Here is a 19,558-nt window from a genome sequence, read left to right as displayed (position 1 = left end):
TGTGTGTGTGTGTGTGTGTGTGTGTGTGTGTGTGTGTGTGTGTGTGTGTGTGTGTGTGTGTGTGTGTGTGTGTGTGTGTGTGTGTGTGTGTGTGTGTGTGTGTGTGTGTGAGAGAGAGACATGCACACACCTTTGAACTTCCCTCCCTCCCTCCCTTTGCTGCATCTGGGTCCACTGAAATTGTGGGGTTTTTAACTTGCAGCCTTACAGATCTCAGTTCACTTCTTTATCCTTGTACTACAACTCCACTTAAATTTAATTGCTTCTCAACACACAAACCCCTTAGTTGTATATTACAGTCAAGATATAATTTCAAATTTAATGATGTTTTAGTATGCATGCAATTGTGCTGAGAGAAATCTTGGCTTGAGGGGGTCCACTGACACACTATATCAGCCAGATAATGGGAACTTCCTGAAAGAAGTTGAGCTTATAGCTAAATCTGATCCTATTTTGAAACACATTGAAAGAATTGAGAGTGGAGTAGGAAGACATGTCACCTATCTTGTAAAATAATTCAAAATGAGCTCATCGAGTCAATCAGTGGCAAAATCCTGGAGAAAATCTTAACTGGATTGCACACCTGATATCAGCCATCAAGAGCAAATGTCAGTCATCTTGAGGAGTGTAACGCTAGAAGACACCCCGGAGGTCAAAGAGCATTTTATTGGCTTTTTAGAAGCAACAGAGACAACAGGTCAAGGCAGACCTCATTTGGAGAAACTCAAGAACTTGAACATAATGTTTGCTGATTGTAGGGGTCAGTCCTATGATAATGGATCAAACATGAAAGGGAAAAACAAGGGAGTGCAAGCACAGTTTTTGGTGATAAATCCCTGTGCACTCTTTGTGTCTTGTGCTGCACATACCCTGAACTAAAAGTTCCCAAGATGCATTAGGGTACTTAGAACTTCTTCAGAAGCTGTTTACAATGTTTTCAGCTGCAACACATCAATGAGCAATACTGAAAAACAGGGTAGACATCTCCCTGAAATCATGGTCAGATACAAGGTGGGAAAGCCATATCAAAGCTATAGAGGCTGTGAGTTATCAAACTAAACTCAGACCCTGTGACAAGGATAGAGGCCCAGTCACTGGTGGAGGAAGTTGGGCCTTACTGGTTTTTTTTTATATGCACCGTGGTATGGTATGAAATTCTGCAACATATACAAGTGACCAAACTCTTGCAGTCTACTACCATGCAGCTTGATGTGGCTATGAGTTTACTCAAGAACACTAAAGCCTCCTTGGTGAGCTACCGTGAGAATGGATTTGTCTCAGCACAAGCATCAGCTAAGGACATGTGCGAGGAAATGAATGTGGAGGCTGTATTAAAGGAAAAGAGACTTCGAACGACGAAGAGACACGTTGGATACGAATCTCCACATGAGCCAATTTCTGATACTTTGAGAAGATTTGAAGGGTCTTTTTTCAATATGGTGGTAGACTCTGCCATCACATCACTCAATGAAAGGTTCCAGAGCCTGGGAGAAGTTAGAGACGAATTTGGAGTTAACTTTCACTTCAAAGAACTGTCCACTGATTCACTCACAACACAATGTGAGGAGCTGAGTGACACCCTGAGCTATGGTGGAGAGTCAGATATTGATGGGAAAGAACTGGACTTTGGGATGAGAAATCTTCCAGACGTTCCCTCAGATAATATGACAGCATTGGAACCTCTTAAATATATACATGAAAAGCAGATTAAAGAGCTTTATCCAAACATGTGGACAGCCCTGAGGATAGCAGTCACTCTGCCTGTAACTGCAGCTTCAACAGAGAGGAGCTCCTCAAAGCTTAAGCTTATCAAAACATACCTACGGTATACGATGGCTCAGGAAAGGCTTACTGGGCATGCTTTCATTAGCATAAATAATGCTGTCAGGAAACATGTGTCATGATGACATTATAGACAATTTTGCTTCAAAGAAAACCAGGAAGCAAAAACTTTAGATCCTAGATTTTATAAATATTAATGATATGTAAATTACTGGAGTAATAATAAATTGCAGCAACAACAAATGTTAGTACTGATTTGCTTTCCTTTTGAGGAGGGGAGGCCGGGAGGGGTGGGATTGGATGAGATGAGGGGGGGGGTGGCAAATCATGTCTTGCCTAGGTGCCCCTAAAGCCTAGAGCCGGCTCTGAAATTATCTCATACTTGCCAAATGCAAGGGCAGATCCGGGAGGAGGGGAAGAGTTCATGGAGGTTCACAGAACACCCCCTTTTTCATCAGAAAATTCCAATCCTTTTTCTTTAATACAGCATTGAACTCCTGCAATTTTGTATCACAAAATAATCGATATTTTTTCCTAAATATATATTTACTGCAGTTCATAATATAAAATCTTCTATACAGTAGTACCTCGCTTAACGCGGTCAATTGAACCCATAAGGTACCGCGTTAAGTGAAAACCGCGTTAAGTGAACAAGAGAACATATGGGATTAATTCCAATAGAGACTGGCCCGACCCCCAAACTCCACTTTTTGACGACACACAACTATGTTGTAGTAAAAATATTATCTTAACTTTATGATGGTATGCACACACAATTAATAATTAAGAGAAATATCAATAATATTAGGTTTTTTAACACTTACATTAGTAGAAAAGATGGCTGGGCACATGGGGATGGGGGGGTTGGTCCCGAGGCAGAGGGCAGATTATTGGCCCTCACCTGTATCACTTGTATCAATTGTATCACTATTCACCACAGAGGCTTGCAGGGCCTCTTTGTCAAACCCCTCAAAGTCCATATAAGTCCATATTCTCACTATAATTATCACTATCACTGACTTGGGCCGGCTGTGGTGGGTGGCGGGTGAAGAACTCGGTAATGTTTTGATGACTGGGCGACCTTGTGCGCATCGTGCCCACGCCGCTTCCCGCATATATGAGTAGATGAACCGCGTTAAGTGAAAGTTCGGTTCTGGCGAGGCACCGCGTATATGAGAAATCGCGTTAAGTGAAACCACGTTAAGTGGGATACAACTGTATGTATACAGTATTATTGCTGTATTAATTTTAAACTAACTTTCTTTTACAAAAACAAAATAAATAAATAATTACCCCTGTATAATAATTAATACTGTATACAGTATCCCGTGTTTATCGCTTTTATTTTTATCGCGGTTTTAACCATTCGCGACTTTTTTTACTAAAAAATTATATATACAGTAAAACCCAGCTTTACGCGGTTTCACTTTACGATTTTCCACGTTTAAGCGGTACCCTGCCGAACATGGAATGCTCACTTTACGCGGTGCGTGTACCCTTTTACGTGGAGAGCGACTGGCGGTCCTCTTGCGCCGTGCCATTTTTGGATTCAAACCTCCCGCCATCTCTCCCGCAATCCCGCCATGTTGGATAAGCGGCGCGAGTAGGTTGCGCAGTGTATGTCTTTGTTGTGTTATCGGTGATGTCATATGACGTATCGGACTGTGATTGGGCCAAGCATCCTTACCTCCCTGCCCCGCTAGCTGTGAGTGGTTTAATGTACTATGACGTGCCCCGCCGCGGGAGCGTTCAAGCCCCTTGACCTACCTGCGTCAGTTACACCCCTCCCGGCTACACCGTGTATATCGGTATCCATTATTCCATAAGAATGGCTTCCACCGGACCACCACCACCACCACAAAGAAACCTTGCATTATCTGGACCCAGCCGCCCTAAGCCAAAGAAGATACGACGTTCCCTAAGCTACGAAATTAAATGCAAGATCATCCAAGAGTTGGAGAAAGGAACAAGACAGGTTGATCTCGCGCGCCAGGATGGTGTTAACGAATCTACGATCCAGACAATTAAGAAGGATGCAGCCACGATAAAGGAGCACAGGAACATCACAAAGTCTACAGGTGCTTCTATGATCAAGCCCAAGCCAGTGATAGTGACAGAGACAGTGATGGTGACTTTGAGGGATTTGTCAGGGAGGCACTAATAAGTGTGTATGACAGTGATGAAGACTCACCTGAGGGCCAGTAGCCTGCCCTCTGCCTCGGAACCAGCCTCCATTCCCGTACACCGACCCATCTCTTCTACTAACGTAAGTGTTAACCCAAACCTTGTTTTTTCTAACCTAACCTACAGTATATTATTCTCTTATTGATTGTTCCCTTCTATATTATGTGTGTGTGCATACCACCATAAAGTTAAGATGTTATTTTTACGTATTGTGTCGCGAAAAAGTGGAGTTTGGGAGTCGACCCGGTCTCTATTTCAATTAATCCCATATGTTATGTTGTTCACTTTATGCGTTTCTCGCTTTACGCGGGCCGCCGTGGGTTCAATTGACCGCGTAAAGTGAGGGTTCACTGTACAGTGTACAGTATATAAAATATCCTATAAAAACAAATATTTTAAATTTGTCACCCGTACAGTGCGGCAAACAGACGCTACCCTTTCCCACCTCAGACACCCTCTGCTCCGAGAAGCCTCAGTCCACACGTACCTACCATACTGTGAACACTACTGTGATTGCCTCTTCTGTTTGTCCTCCCACGTGCATTCCACATGGCTCCGGGAAGTAAGCCAGTCTCATCAAAGGCAAATATTACTAGCAAAGACTCTAAAGTGACTAAGAGATCAAGAATAGTGATGACCTTAACGGAAAAAAACAGTTTATTGGACAAGCTCAGAGGTGGTATGAGCTATGGCTCGAGATGTGGTGAAGACTGACAATTTATTTGTGTCTTTTATCAGAATATAAGTCTTTAAGTGGAGGAATGTGGGTGGAAGAGGACTGGTTGGCTGGCGTGACTGCATGAGGGCGGGCAGACGCTGGGACAGCAGGGTAAGGCTGACAATGCGGGTGTTGCCGACCTCAGCAAAATATAAATTTTTTTATTTACTTGTAAATAATTTTTTTTTGTATATAACTATGTTTACGCTTTTCCATTAGTATACTGTACTACAATATGATTAGTTTCAAATTATGAAGTTAGTAAATGTCGGTACAGTGCATCAGTGATCAGTGTGACCACTGAGCCGTGAATGGAGAGCATGGTGTGGTTAAGTGCATGACCTACCTGAGCTGCTTGGTGGCCACAGGTACAGTGATTCCTAAAGGAGTATTCGTGGTTTTGGCTTTTCGTGGGGGTTTCCAGAACGTAATTCCCGCGAAAAACACAGGATTACTGTATACTGTAATTTTGTTATATCACCTACACACTTATGTTAGGTCACGACAGTTTACCCTTCACAAGGTGTACCTCGACAGTTGGCGCCATGATAAGTGACCTGACCCGGTAGTTTGCCACACCGGTTGACCTTGGATTATCAGCCTTTACCTAACAGCTTCCGGGCCCGCAATAGTTTGCCACACCACAATAGCTCACAGGAGAGGTGTTAATTGATGTGAAACATCTGAGACTTTATTTCTGTTCACCGGTCGGTCACATGCACTGTGGATCCTGAATGTATCTGAAACTGCTCCAGTGTTGGTCAAGTCTGGTCTTGAAATAGCTTACACTCAGTGTCATCACAACACTCTCTGGCTGGTTGTTCCAAGATTTACATTGATTTACTTTACAAAAATGATTGCTTCATGATATATCGATTTCATTTGTTTATTGTTACTGAACACTTTATGTCAGAGATTAACATGGCCACCATCTAGGTCAGGTAATCGGATGGGGCCGCATGTGTGTTTAGGTGAGGTCACAGACTAATAAGCGAATGCCAGTCATGGTAAGGGGGCAAAGAAGCTGAGTTTACTCCAAAAGTTCAATGAAAGTGAAGACAAATGCAGCAGCAAGGAACACTTTTCAAGTATCTTCGTACATCAGAATCAGTACAGCCAAAACCCTGCTCTGATGAAATTACGTTACGTGAACCTATTACAGTGTCGTATCCTACCCCTGAAAAGAGCATGCAAGAGTCACACTATCAAATTCTTGACAATGATTCACAGAGCACTTTGCAGAACGCATACAAAGAATATGATGTAGGAAATATTGTAAGCGGTAAAGTCAAACTTAACTCTCTTTCTAATGATGACAAAGTTAAGTACCTGAAGATGCATTTCAGGCCATACTGTATGCCAGCTATAAGTACATGAATGAAACTGTAATAAAGGGAAAAAATGCTTCCGTGAAAACACTGACATTTCAATCATCTTGGCTTGTATACAGTGATGCTACGCTAGGTGGATTCTGCGAGTATTGCGTTATCACTCCTCCCAAAGATTCCCGCATAAATAAAACAGGAACATTGTTAACCAAGCCATTCACCAACCTAAGTAAGGCCACTGGGAAAGATGACTTCCTAGAAAGGCACCAACAGTTGCCATAAAGATGCTGTTGAAGCTGGAGCAACACTATGTCAGCTTCACCAGGACCCAACAAAAACAGTGACATACATGGTATCATCTCAGAAAAAAGAGCCATTTAAGAAGAATCTACACATACTGAGACTGATAATCAAGGCTATAGTGGTTTTTGGAAGGCAAAATATTCCTTTGCAAGGCCATAGGGATGATTCATCGTCAAAATCTATAAACAATGGGAACTTCTTGGGAGTGCTAGATCTCCTAGCTGAGAGCGATAAAACACTGCAGGATCACTTCCTAAAAGCACGAAAAAATACCTAATGTACCTCAAAGACAGTGTAAAATGAAATTATCAAAATCAACGGTGATCACATTGTTTCTGTGCTTATAAGACTTCTCATGGAAGATGTTGCAGCATTTTCTATCATTGCAGATGAAGTTACAGATAAATTTGCCAATCAAGAAGTGCTGGCAGTTTGATGAAGTTGGTGGACCAAATAAAAACAGAAATCAAGAAAATATTCACTTATTTAATAATAATAATAATAATAATAATAATAATAATAATAATAATAATAATAATAATAATAATAATTATAATAATCAACGGTTTATTGTAAAAGTTCTGCAGCCCGAAGGCTGTAGAACATTTATGTCCAATATACATTGGACATAAATGACTTATTGCATACATTGGTAGTTTAAAAATGGTTTCATTAGAGAAAGGTAAAGGAACAAACAGTGAACATACAGATTAATATTTACAGTGGAGGTCATGTAGGTTATGTGCGCTGAGGTGTTGAACAGCAGACACGTAGTGTAGCAACTCTCTCACAGATGGTGTTATGAGGGGCCTGAAGTGGTGTACAGTAAAGCCTCCGATAACAACGGTTCGACCAACAACTTTTCATATTTAAAACCCTAGTTAATTTAGGACCCAATTCAATTTACGTCCTTATTCATTCGTATTTACGACCAAAATATAATAAAAATAAAATAAAATTACATTTTCATATAAATAATAACTAAATCCCGATATGAATTAAAAAAAAAAAAAAATACTGTAAAAAAAATGAAGAGCACTTTGCGCAAAGAAGCTGCCTGGCTATTGAGTGGTAAACAACAGTCGGAGCTTGGTGGTCCTTACGTTTTCACGCATCTGGAACAGAAACAGGAGAAAAACTTTCTCAGGTTTCTTACAGCATTTTTGCATCCCTATTCAACATGAGCAAGAGAGCAAGTGATGGTAGGGTTGGTTCAAAAGCTAATAGAAAGTGTATAAGCTTAGCCGAGAAACTAGATGTGTTAAAACGATATGAAAAAGGTGAGAGGTCTGTGGATATTATATGGAGCAAGCAATGAACATATTTGCTGAAGTGGATCCATTAACAGAAAAAAGCATTAAAATTTAAATAAATGCAAATGACCTCTACATAAGGATGTATAATGAGAAAAGAAAGCAGCTATAGCTTCAGCCAGAGCTAAACCTACAGTTTCAGCCAGAGTTGAACCTGATGACTTTGTAATCTGAGTAAAAACTCACACAATATTCATTGGCTGTCCTTATGTTTTAGACTTTACCACCATTGGCGAGTAGAATTTTTTTTTTACATTCGTAAATATTATTTAAAACACATATGAACAGTAAATAAGTGTTCCTTTCATATTCATATGTAGAGAAATGACGATATGTTTTCACATGTACACACTTACTATTCATACATTGGCGTTCCCAATCGTCTCGCTTTATTTCTTTACCATTAGTGGTTAGCTAGTTCTAGTGTTCCATTTATTAACATTAAATAACATTACTGTACTTAAAACATACATAGAAGTATTCAATTTTTTAAAATTAAGTTCACTACAGCTACAACCAGGGTAGAATTTTCTTCAGTTTCTTATGTACAACCATCGTCACTCACGAAAACAATGCTGTCTTGTCTCCTCTTGTGTGTTTTAATATTCTACGTTTTTTAATGAATTGTATTGTTCATTTCACATATAAAAACATTAATTCAATCACATACATATTCAGTAATAAACAATAATGAATCTTTTGTACATATTCTTAAGATAAATGACTATGTTTCCTTGAGTGCGCACGTATACAATGGCATTCCATTATCAGTCACACTTTTTCTTCAATATCAGTGGTTACTTCTACTGTACATTAAATAACATTAATTGAAACATTACATATTTTTTACATTAATTTTACTACAACAACAACCAGGGTCATATTTTCTTCAGTTTCAGGTGGATAACTGACATTATGGGTGTAAACACTGACAACAATGTTGTCTCTTATCCTCTTGTGTGTTTTAATATTCTACGTATTATTAGTGAATTGTATTTTTAATTTTGCATATACAGGTTGTACCTCTCCAGTACGGAATTCTGTGGTCCGGAAACTCCCGTGGTCCGGAACGATTTTAGTTTGCCCAATAGGTAGATAGGCAGCTTTTGAATTATTATTATTATTATTACAGAAGTATTAAATTTTTGCCCCTCAGGTCCCAATGTGGGTCAGTGACCTATGCCCGGGTGGGCTAATCCCCGTTAAAAAAAACAACAACAAAGCTGCGGGAAATTAAGGTTTGTTTACATCCGGCAGTTCGGCTGCTCTCTCTCTCTCTGCTTGTCTATACAGAGTACAACATTTAACCCTTCAATATATATGAGCAGTAAATAAGTGTTGCTTTCATATTCTTATGTAGAGTAATGACGATATGTTTTCACATGTGCGCACATACATACGCGCAGCCTCACTTTTTTTTTTTACCATTAATGGTTAGCTACTTATATTGTTCCATTTATTAACATTAAATAACATTACTTCAAACAACCATATTAATTTTTTTACATTAATTTTACTACAGCTACAACCAAGGTCTTATTTTCTTCAGCTTTATATGTAGAACCAATCAGTCAGTGGTTTTGTAAGCTTTAACAAAAACAATGCCAGCAGCCGTCTCGTCTCCTCGTGTGTTTTAATATTCCACATATTATTAATAAATTGTATTGTTCATTTTACACACACAAACATTAATTCATTACTTAAAACAACCATATTAATTTTACTACAGCTACAACCAAGGTCTTATTTTCTTCAGTTTTATATGTAGAACCAGTCAGTCACTGGTTTTGTAATCAACGAAAACAATGCTGTCTCATTTCCTCATGTTTAAATATTCTACATATTATTAATGAATTGTACTGCTCATTTTGCACACACAAACATTAATTCAATCAAAAAGACTTTCAGTAATAAACAATAATGAATCCTTTGTACATAAGAGAAATGAAGCTGTTTACACGATTGTGCACGTCGTCTGAAATTTGGTGGGCAGTTCAAACCCGTCGAAATTTGAGTTTCCGCTGTCAAAATTTTTAATTGTGTTTTTTTTTGTGTTCAAATAGAAAACGTCGAATTAAAAACTCGCGAAATTTGAGAAGCTAGTGTCCGACATTTAACCCTTCAATATGTCTTCAAAGAGACCATGAAGCAGAGAAAGTGGTGCTAGTGCTTCCAAGCGTAAGCACAAATCACTATCTATCCAGGAAAAGGGTGAATTTCCATGGTCCGGCACCGGTCAGGTCCCGAGGTTGCCGGACTAGAGAGGTACAACCTGTATAAAGATTAATTCAATCAAATACATATTCAGTAATAAGCAATAATGAATATTTTGTACATATTCTTAAAAAGATAAATGACGCGGTATCCTTAAATGCGCACGTAAGTATATGTTGGCATTCCCAATCCATCTTTTTTTTTATTTGCCATTAGTGGTTAGCTACTTCTATTGTTCCATTTATTAACATTAAATAACATTACTGGTACTTAAAACATATAATATTTATTTTTTACATTAATTTTACTACAGCTAAAATCAGGGTCTTATTTTCTTCATTTTCTCCTGTAGAACTATCGTCCCGGACTCCCGGCTGTAAACACAAACGAAAACAATGGCGTCCCATCTCCTCTTGTGTGACCATAATATCCATTTATATTGTATAAGGTGCATTCAGAAACATTATTTAAAGAATATACTGTACAGTTGTACCCCACTTAACGTGGTCAATAGAACCCAGAGGGTCCCGCGTTAAGTGAAATCCGCGTTAAGTGAACAACAGAACATATGGGATTAATTCCAATAGAAACCAGCCCGACCCCCAAACTCCACTTTTTGAAGACACATAACTATGTTGTAGTAAAAATAACATCTTAATTTTATGATGGTACATGCACACAATTAATACTTAAGAGAAATAGAGAAATATAGTCGCCAAGTTAATGTCCATTCAAATAATGGACTCAATTCCCTCCCCCTCTTCTCACACTACACTGCTGGCTCTTCCCTCTGAGAAATTTTTGGGGGAAAACCACTAAATTTTAATAAATAATACCTCAAACTAAAGTTAGGATAATACAATTGACATTGCTGGATTCCTTGTACGACCAGGAATATTTTGAATATAAATGTCATATATTTTTCACAAAAGATAACATATTTACTCAGATTAAACATTTTATCTAAAATTTGTATGTCTAATGCAAAATATATGATGTTTATATTCAAAATGATCACCAAATTGTAAGAATTCCAGCAATGTAAATTATATTCTGGCCGGGTAATTTGTATGAATTTTATGAGCTAAAACAAATATCTTCAGTTAATAAAAAAAAAATATTCTTCACGACACTATCTGTCAATCAAAGTACCCCACCTTGCCTCCCCCCCTCTTCCAACCGCGCGGTCAGTCCCAACCCTCCCCCCCACCCCCCACCAATCCTCCCTTCAAGAGAAAGAGTGGGTGAAAAAAATAAATTTTAACATTTTGTATTAAATAATACCTCAGATTAAAGTTAGGATAATATAATTGACATTGCTGGATTCCTTGTAAGACCAGGAATATTTTGAATATAAATGTCATATATTTTGCACAAAAGATAACATATTTACTAGAGAAAACATTTTATCTAAAATTTGTATGTCTAATGCAAAATATATGATGTTTATATTCAAAATGATCATCAAATTATAAGAATTCCAGCAATGTAAATTATATTCTGACCGGGTAATTTGTATGAATTTTATGAGCTAAAACAAATATCTTCAGTTAATAAAAAAAAAAAATATTCTTCACGGGGTAACAGATGGTCGGTCGGTCCCTCCCTCCCCCCCACCCCCCACCAACCGTCCCAAGGAGATGTGTGGGGAAACCAGAATATTTAACTTTTTAGTAATAAATAATACCTCAAACTAAAGTTAGGATAATATAATTGACATTGCTGGATTCTTGTAAGACCAGGAATATTTTGAATATAAATGTCATATATTTTGCACAAAAGATAACATATTTACTAGAGAAAACATTTTATCTAAAATTTGTATGTCTAATGCAAAATATATGATGTTTATATTCAAAATGATCACCAAATTATAAGAATTCCAGCAATGTAAATTATATTCTGGCCGGGTAATTTGTATGAATTTTATGAGCTAAAACAGGCAGTCAGGCAGGGTGGCGGGTGGGGCAAATCTAAAAATAGCGTCTCCAGCCGGACACTCACCGCGTATATGTGGAAAAAATCCGTGTTAAGTGAAAGTTCAGCTCTGGCGAGGCACCGCGTATATGAAAAAACGCGTTAAGTGAAACCGCGTTAGGCGGGGTAATACTGTAGTTTGCAATTTTCATTAATTGTATTGTTTTTTGGGGGAAAAGAGGGTAAAAAGCCACACAAAAGATATGAAAAGGTCACTCTTGGGAACACATCTCATTATTGTTGCTTTATTTTAATGGCAATTAATGATTCGCGATAAGACGATTCACCTTACACTGTAATATTGGAGGACACATTAACGTCGTTATTCAAGGCTTTACTGTAGTAATTCCCTCACAGATGGTGTTATGAGGGGCTTGACGTGGTGTAGTAATTCCCTCGCAGATGGTGTTATGAGGGACCTCACGTGGTGTAGTAATTCCCTCACAGGTGGTGTTCTGAGGGGCATCACGTGGTGTAGTAATTACCTCACAGGTGGTGTTATGAGGGGCCTGATGAGGTGGAGTAATTCCCTCACAGATGGTGTTATGAGGGATCTCACGTGGTGTAGTAATTCCCTCACAGATGGTGTTATGAGGGATCTCACGTGGTGTAGTAATTCGCTCACATATGGTGTTATGAGGAACCTCACATGATGCTGTAGCAACTCATTCACTACATGGTGTCGTAGCATCATGGGGACACCACGTGGTCTGGTGTCACAGGACCTCACTCAGTCAAGTGAGTGAAGTGTGGTCCCAGGCCTCCCTATCGTGGATGGATTAACACATAGCTGGTGTTGTTGAGTCTCACGGGCATAACTAGAAGTTATATCTCTGTTAGCCGGAATCCTTCAAACATGGAAATCTCCGATAGCCAGAATTGAAATTTGCTCGGAAAATCATTCCCAAAGCCGGAATTTTAAAAAAATTTCTGGCTGTAATAGTAGATTTTCAGAGGTTGAAAATTGAGAGAATTTTCTGAAAATGTCTTGAATAAAGATGAAAGTTAAAGTATTTTGGGGGGGAGGTACCTGACCTGGCCTGACTCAGCATCCGGTGGAGGTAGGGTGGGGGATTAGTGGTCTCATATTACTGATCTGATGGAATGTCAGGTCACCCTTTCTTAGGTAGGGGATTAGTGGGTCTCATGACCTGAATATTTCTTGAATAAACACAAAAGCTGAAGTGTATTTAGGGTGATTGAGATAAGTATAAGTACTGTATAAATGAGCAAAGTTGTATCCCTTCAACATTACATTATACAGGTTGTACCTCTCTAGTCCGGCATTCTGTGGTCCGGAAACTCCCGTGGTCCGGAACGATTTTAGTTTGTCCAATAGGTAGATAGGCAGCTTTTTTTCTTTTCTTTTTTTTTACTTATCTGAATTATTATTATTATTACAGGATCATTAAATTTTTGCCCCTCAGGCCCTAATGTGGGTCAGTGACCTATTCCCGGGTGGGCTAATCCCCTTAATAAAAATAAAAAGTCGCAGGAAATTAAGGTTTGTTTACATCCGGCAGTTCGGCTGCTCTCTCTCTCTCTCTCTCTCTGCTAGTCTATACAGAGTACAACATTTAACCCTTCAATATATATGAGCAGTAAATAAGTATTGCTTTCATATTCTTATGTAGAGTAATGACGATATATTTTCACATGTGCGCACTTACATACGAGCAGTCTCACTTTTTTTTTTACCATTAATGGTTAGCTACTTATATTGTTCCATTTATTAACATTAAATAACATTACAGGTACTTCAAGCAACCATATTCATTTTTTACATTAATTTTACTACAGCTAAACTCAGGGTCTTATTTTCTTCAGTTTTATATGTAGAACCAATCAGTCACTGGTTTCGTAAGCTTTAACATAAACAATGCCGGCAGCCGTCTCGTCTCCTCTAATATTCCACGTATTATTAATAAATTGTATTGTTAATTTTGCACACACGTACATTAATTCAATAAAAACAAATTCAGAAACATTAATTAAAATATATATGAACAGTAAATAAGTGTTGCTTTCATATTCTTATGTAAAGTAATGACGATATGTTTTCACGTGTGCGCATGCGCACTTACATATGCGATCTCTCTTTTTTCTTTACCATTATCGTTAGCTACTTCTATTGTTCCATTTATTAACATTAAATAACATTACTTAAAACAACCATATTAATTTTACTACAGCTACAACCAAGGTCTTATTTTCTTCAGTTTTATATGTAGAACCAGTCAGTCACTGGTTTTGTAATCAACGAAAACAATGCTGTGTCATTTCCTCATGTGTTTTAATATTCTACGTATTATTAATGAATTGTATTGCTCATTTTGCACACATAAACATTAATTCAATAAAAAAGACATTCAGTAATAAACAATAATGAATCTTTTGTTCATAAGAGAAATGACGCTGTTTACACGATTATGCACGTCGTCTGCACGTTGGCGGCCCGCCAACGTGCAGACGACGTGCATAATCGTGTAAACAGCGTCATTTCTCTTATGAACAAAAGATTCATTATTGTTCCAATAAAATACGTTAAGAATTAAAAACTCGCGAAATTTGAGAAGCTACTATACGACATTTAACCCTTCAATATGTCTTCAAAGAGACCATGACGCAGAGAAAGTGGTGCTAGTGCTTCCAGGCATAAGCACAAGTCACTATCTATCCAGGAAAAGGGTGAATTTCCATGGTCCGGCACCGGTCAGGTCCCGAGGTTGCCGGACTAGAGAGGTACAACCTGTATAACATTTAAAATATGGAGTGAGAAAGCAGAAAGGTGCAGGTGATTAGAGAGATGGAGTGGAAAGGAGTGTAACATGCACCAGTGTTGCAAAGCAGTAAGTTCCTCAACATCTGATCTTTTAATTCACTTCCATGCAGTCACACAAGACCCTTACTGGATGCTTGTTATCTAAATTCACGTATGTGTGTGTGTAAATAATAAAAATAAAAATAATTAACGGTTTATTGAAAAAGTTCTGCCGCCCGAAGGCTGAAAATATACATTGGACATAAATGACTTATTACATACATTGGTTGTTTAACAAAAGCCTTCATTAGAGAAGGGTAAAGGAACATACAGTGAACATACAGATTAATGTAGGTGTTGAACAGCAAACACGTAATGTAGTAACTACCTCCCAGATGGTGTTGGGAGGGACCTCACGTGATGTAGTAATTACCTCACAGATGGTGTTATGAGGGGCCTGACGTGGTGTACTAATTCCCTCAGATGGTGTTATGAGGGACCAGACGTGGTGTAGTAATTCACTCACAGATGGTGTTATGAGGGACCTCACGTGGTGTAGTAATTACCTCACAGATGGTGTTATGAGGGGCCTCATGTGGTGTAGTAATTCCCTCACAGATGGTGTTATGAGGGGCATGACGTGGTGTTGTAATTCCGTCACAGATGGTGTTTTGAGGGGCCTCACGTGGCATAGTACCTACCCCACAAATGGTGTTATGAGGGGCATCACGTGGTGTACGAATTCCCTCACAGATGGTGTTATGAGGGGACTGACATGGTGTAGTAATTCCCTCACAGATGGTGTTATATGAGTGAGGTGTGGTTCCAGGCCTTCGTATCGTAGACGGATTAACACATTGCTGGTTGTTGTTGGGTCTCACGGGCCGTTATCACTGTGTGAAGGTTAACTTGGGTACGACTGTTACTGTCGAGTTGTTCTCACGACTAAAGCACTGTTCACCACTATTCACCTCTGTTCAACACTGGTTCCATTCCTTTCCTAAATGAAATTGTAATTTCTGGCGAGAACCTGTTGATATTCCGGTGGGGAGGAGGGTTCAGGGGAGGGGGTTGGTATGGGCCAACTTAACAGTTGACCTGGCTGCTCCGAGAGGAGCGCCAGGTACGTCTTGACCCTTCAGTGGTCAAGGATGTATGTATGTGTGTGTGTGTGTGTGTGTGTGTGTGTGTGTGTGTGTGTGTGTGTGTGTGTGTGTGTTTTGAGCTTGCCAAGCACAATGTAGGATTTGAAGAAGTTGATGAAGAGCTTGTTCAGGAGTTAGGTGGTGAGGTGACATGCCAAGACACTTACACAGCACACACATTAACAGCACTACTAAACCATTGTCTTAAAACATTTTACATTATAATTTCTATTTTAAAATTAATTGCTACAAGATGGCTCAACAGGGCTACTTTTGCACTTAGACAACTGATCCATGAATAAACCAGTGCATATGGAGACTCATTATACATTAGTGATGTCAAAAGACTTTGAAACTGCAACCACATAAATTATCACAACCTGTACTCAAATCTACGAAGTTAATTACTAAAATTATTATGTCCGGTGCAAACTCTGGGATGTTTATACTCAAATTAATCACTATCTTGCAATAATTCCAGCAATGCAAGTTATATTCCCTTAGTCAAGTCAGTGACTTGTGTAGTGATGGGTTGTCAGACCACAGCTTACATCTCAGAAACAGTCCAGACCTGACCTGACATTAGGGGGGTCAAGTTTAAGGGTACCCCTCGCGGCCGCTCAAGGGGGTTACAAATCAACCAGCACCCCTCCCTTGTCACACGGCCCCAACAAATATGTAAGAGACATCCAGTCAGAAGAAGCCACCTGCCTCCAATATATACAACAACTTTAATCTCAGAAAAAGTCCAGACCTGACCCTACATTAGCGAGGTCAAATGTAAGGAGACCCTTCGCCGCCCCCCTGATGGCTCATCTCCCAATATATAGGACGTCATAGCCCTCCCTCAGGGGAGTCAGAGAGAGAGTCGACGGAGCAGAGTCGAGGCAGTCAGACAGAGAGAGCAGGAGGAAAGCCCTCCCCTCCTCCGGGCGGGAGCGAGATTTCCCTCCTGACACACCGGTGCCCAGCTAAGCAGTTTCCCATAGAGACAACCCAGGACCACCTGCTAGGCCTCCCCCTGGTCACATGAGTTTTTGTCAGAGCTATCCATGGGATAAATTACTTGCGTGGGAAGTATATTCATTTCATGTTGTATCCGAGAATCAGTGTCTAGTAACGTAATATGATGTCCAAGTAACGTAAATATAATGTCCTAGTAACTTCGATAGAAGGTGTTATTAATGTGTTCATGCCATTGTCGTAATTAATGAATAGTTGTAACGAAGCCGTGTTTGAGAAGTCGTCCTTAAGAACGTAATAGATGTGTGTTGAAGTATAAGATAAGTGTATTGACAGAGTAAATAACTAACATGGCCACGCTACCAAATTCTTCCTCTCTTTTACTCTCTTACTAAATATTCTCTCTATACTTCCTACTTTAAAACCCTTCATTACAATGGTGGCAGTGAACTATACGTAAACCCACGCCCTCCTCGCTTAGTCATTATAGGTGACAGCAAACTATACGTTAACCCACTCCCTCCTCGCTTGGGCATTACAATGGTGGCAGTGAACTTAACGTAAACTCACGCCTTCCCTAGGTTAGCCATAACACCTGGCTCGTCTCATCCTTCATTTAATTCAGTTTGAGTATTGTTTAAAAGTGTGAAATAAGGAATTCCTGTGTTGTAGCGTGAAAAGTGTCCTAGTGCGTCATCTTTTCAACTCAAGTCAATGTCTCTCGTCGTGATATACGCGAATTGTTACTAGCAAAACACTCCCAGAATATGTTCAGTGCTTAATATGATTTCTCAGTGTCCCCCGCTTTCTGTAAAGTTCTCAGTATCCCAAGTGCATTTTAATTGTCGGTCGGTGTTAAATGTACCCATTGTGTTTTAGTGATAGAAGCTGTGTCTATACTAACTGTTATAACCTAACATGTCTTACAACCTATATCCTCCTCCCTGTCCTAATCCTCACCTCACCTTCCGTACCCGTCCGTTCCCGCCCCGCCCCGGTTACGCCACGCTACACCTCACCCCACCCCACCCCACCAAGCGCGCATATGCCCGCGTATTTTTCGCCCCACCTCGCCCTGTGTCACCACCAATCCCCCGTATGTTTTATCCAGTGAGTTATGCTTCGAAATTGATGGTTAGTGTCACTTAATATTGCGATAATTGCAGAGCTTCACTCAGTGTGTTTTTATGCTAGTATGATTTGTAATGTACTCTTTGACGCGTAGTGATTAATAATATTCAGTGTAGTGAGCAGAGCTTCACTCCCCGACCCAGCCTAATGAGAATATTGTCGTGACGGAAACCATAGTTGCCAAACATTAACGTAACGTATAAAGTAAATATTTTTCTTTACGGATACACTTCCAACTAATCCATCATCCCTTTCGGATTGTTTCTGTAAAATGTCACACACAGTACCGCCCCATGGCTAGCCGGAATACAACCACAGCACATAAAGCAGAGGAGAAGCAGCGTGATGAATGCAGCACCACACCCACCACACACCACTCCACTTCTTTCAAGTCCTCCCTGGTCTAGGATTAAGAAGATTTTATATTTTTCTACTTTAGGAAGTTAAGGAGTGTGGAATGCAGCGCCACACATCAAAACCCTGGCAAGCCAAACCAGGGAGGGGATTTCCGCTGTGGGGGCATGGGACAGGACGGTCAAGGATCCAGCCGATACTCGTGTACAGAGGGCGAAACCAGGACTACAGAGACTGCCCCACACGTCGTCCTGAGCGATGGCATCCCCCCCAGTGTGACCGGCTACCCCCGGCCGGACTGGCGGAAAGATAAGTTGCAGAGAAGAAAGGCAGATGGAACAGAAAAATCGTTTTGAATATGAAAATGAAGATGTATAAAGAAACACACATGAACAGAAACATCATTTGGAATAAGGAAATGGAACTAGAAAAACTCATCTGGAATATGTTGGAAAATGCTCTTAACGTAGAGGAAGCGCAGATGAACAGAAAAATCATCTGGAATATGATAGAAACCAGGAGGAAGTGAGAAGAAGTCAGAAGGTGTAGTGACACGACCTACAAGGTGCGGTATTGAAGAAAGAAAAACGTGCTATGTGAAGAAAGAAGACAGAAGACATGCTGTGCTGACATCAGAAGAAAGTCGAAGATGAAGAGGTGGATCATCAGAAGGACCAACCGCCTACCGCTGTTGTGCTGCCGGCATCCCCTATCTTCGATACCAGCTGGACGGAGGACGTGAGCCATGCTGGACCACACTAATGTACTGATGTTGTTGATGTTATTGATGTACAATAAAAAGATATAATACCCTAACATGTGAAGTATGAGTATTTTTTGTGTATTTTGAAGTATTTCATTCTCTGATTTTTGTTAACTTGTACTACAAAAAATGAGTTCATTTGATCAATGTTTTGTATTACCAAACGCAAGGTTGTAGACATACTACTGAGTGGGACGAATTATTATTTTGACACGGCCTGGTTAGGCAATGTAACACCTGTTATTGTTTGTAGAATGTGATTTGCAAGTTTGCCTCGGACACTATGCTAGATGTGGAGGATCTTTACCTCACTCTATGTTCACTTACTGTGTAAATGTTTTATTTTTTTTCTCCTGGCATACAAGCTTTAATCTTTGCGGGAGGTATAGTAAGCTTTGTCAGATCAAACTATGCCAGTAGAAAAGCATACATCTCTATGGTTATTGTTTGTAAAATGTGAGGATGCATTATTGCCTCAGGGACTATATTAGATACTGCACATGATGTTACTGTCTACTTATATGTGTCATCAGTTCTCTGAGCATGAAAGTTTTGGTCTTGGCAGGAGGTGTAGTGATGGGTTGTCAGACCACAGCTTACATCCAGACCTGACCCGACATTA

The 19,558-nt window shown here is 39.7% G+C and overlaps 1 protein-coding gene across 1 annotated transcript in view; it reads left to right on the top strand.

Moving 5' to 3' along the window:
* The first annotated feature begins 606 nt into the window (after positions 1–606).
* The window catches only part of LOC121871729 (WD repeat-containing protein 19-like), a 98,211-nt gene continuing 79,259 nt past the window's right edge, over positions 607–19,558 (top strand). Inside the window, exons 1-2 of the mRNA XM_042374141.1 lie at positions 607–825; positions 1,191–1,825. Of these exons, the coding sequence (XP_042230075.1) occupies positions 607–825; positions 1,191–1,825 (854 nt within the window). The remainder of the gene's footprint in view (positions 826–1,190; positions 1,826–19,558) is intronic.

Source organism: Homarus americanus, unplaced genomic scaffold (genome assembly GCF_018991925.1).
Source record: "Homarus americanus isolate GMGI-L3 unplaced genomic scaffold, GMGI_Hamer_2.0 scaffold39675, whole genome shotgun sequence".
Lineage (NCBI taxonomy): Eukaryota > Metazoa > Arthropoda > Malacostraca > Decapoda > Nephropidae > Homarus > Homarus americanus.
This window is presented reverse-complemented; position numbering and strand designations above follow the sequence as displayed.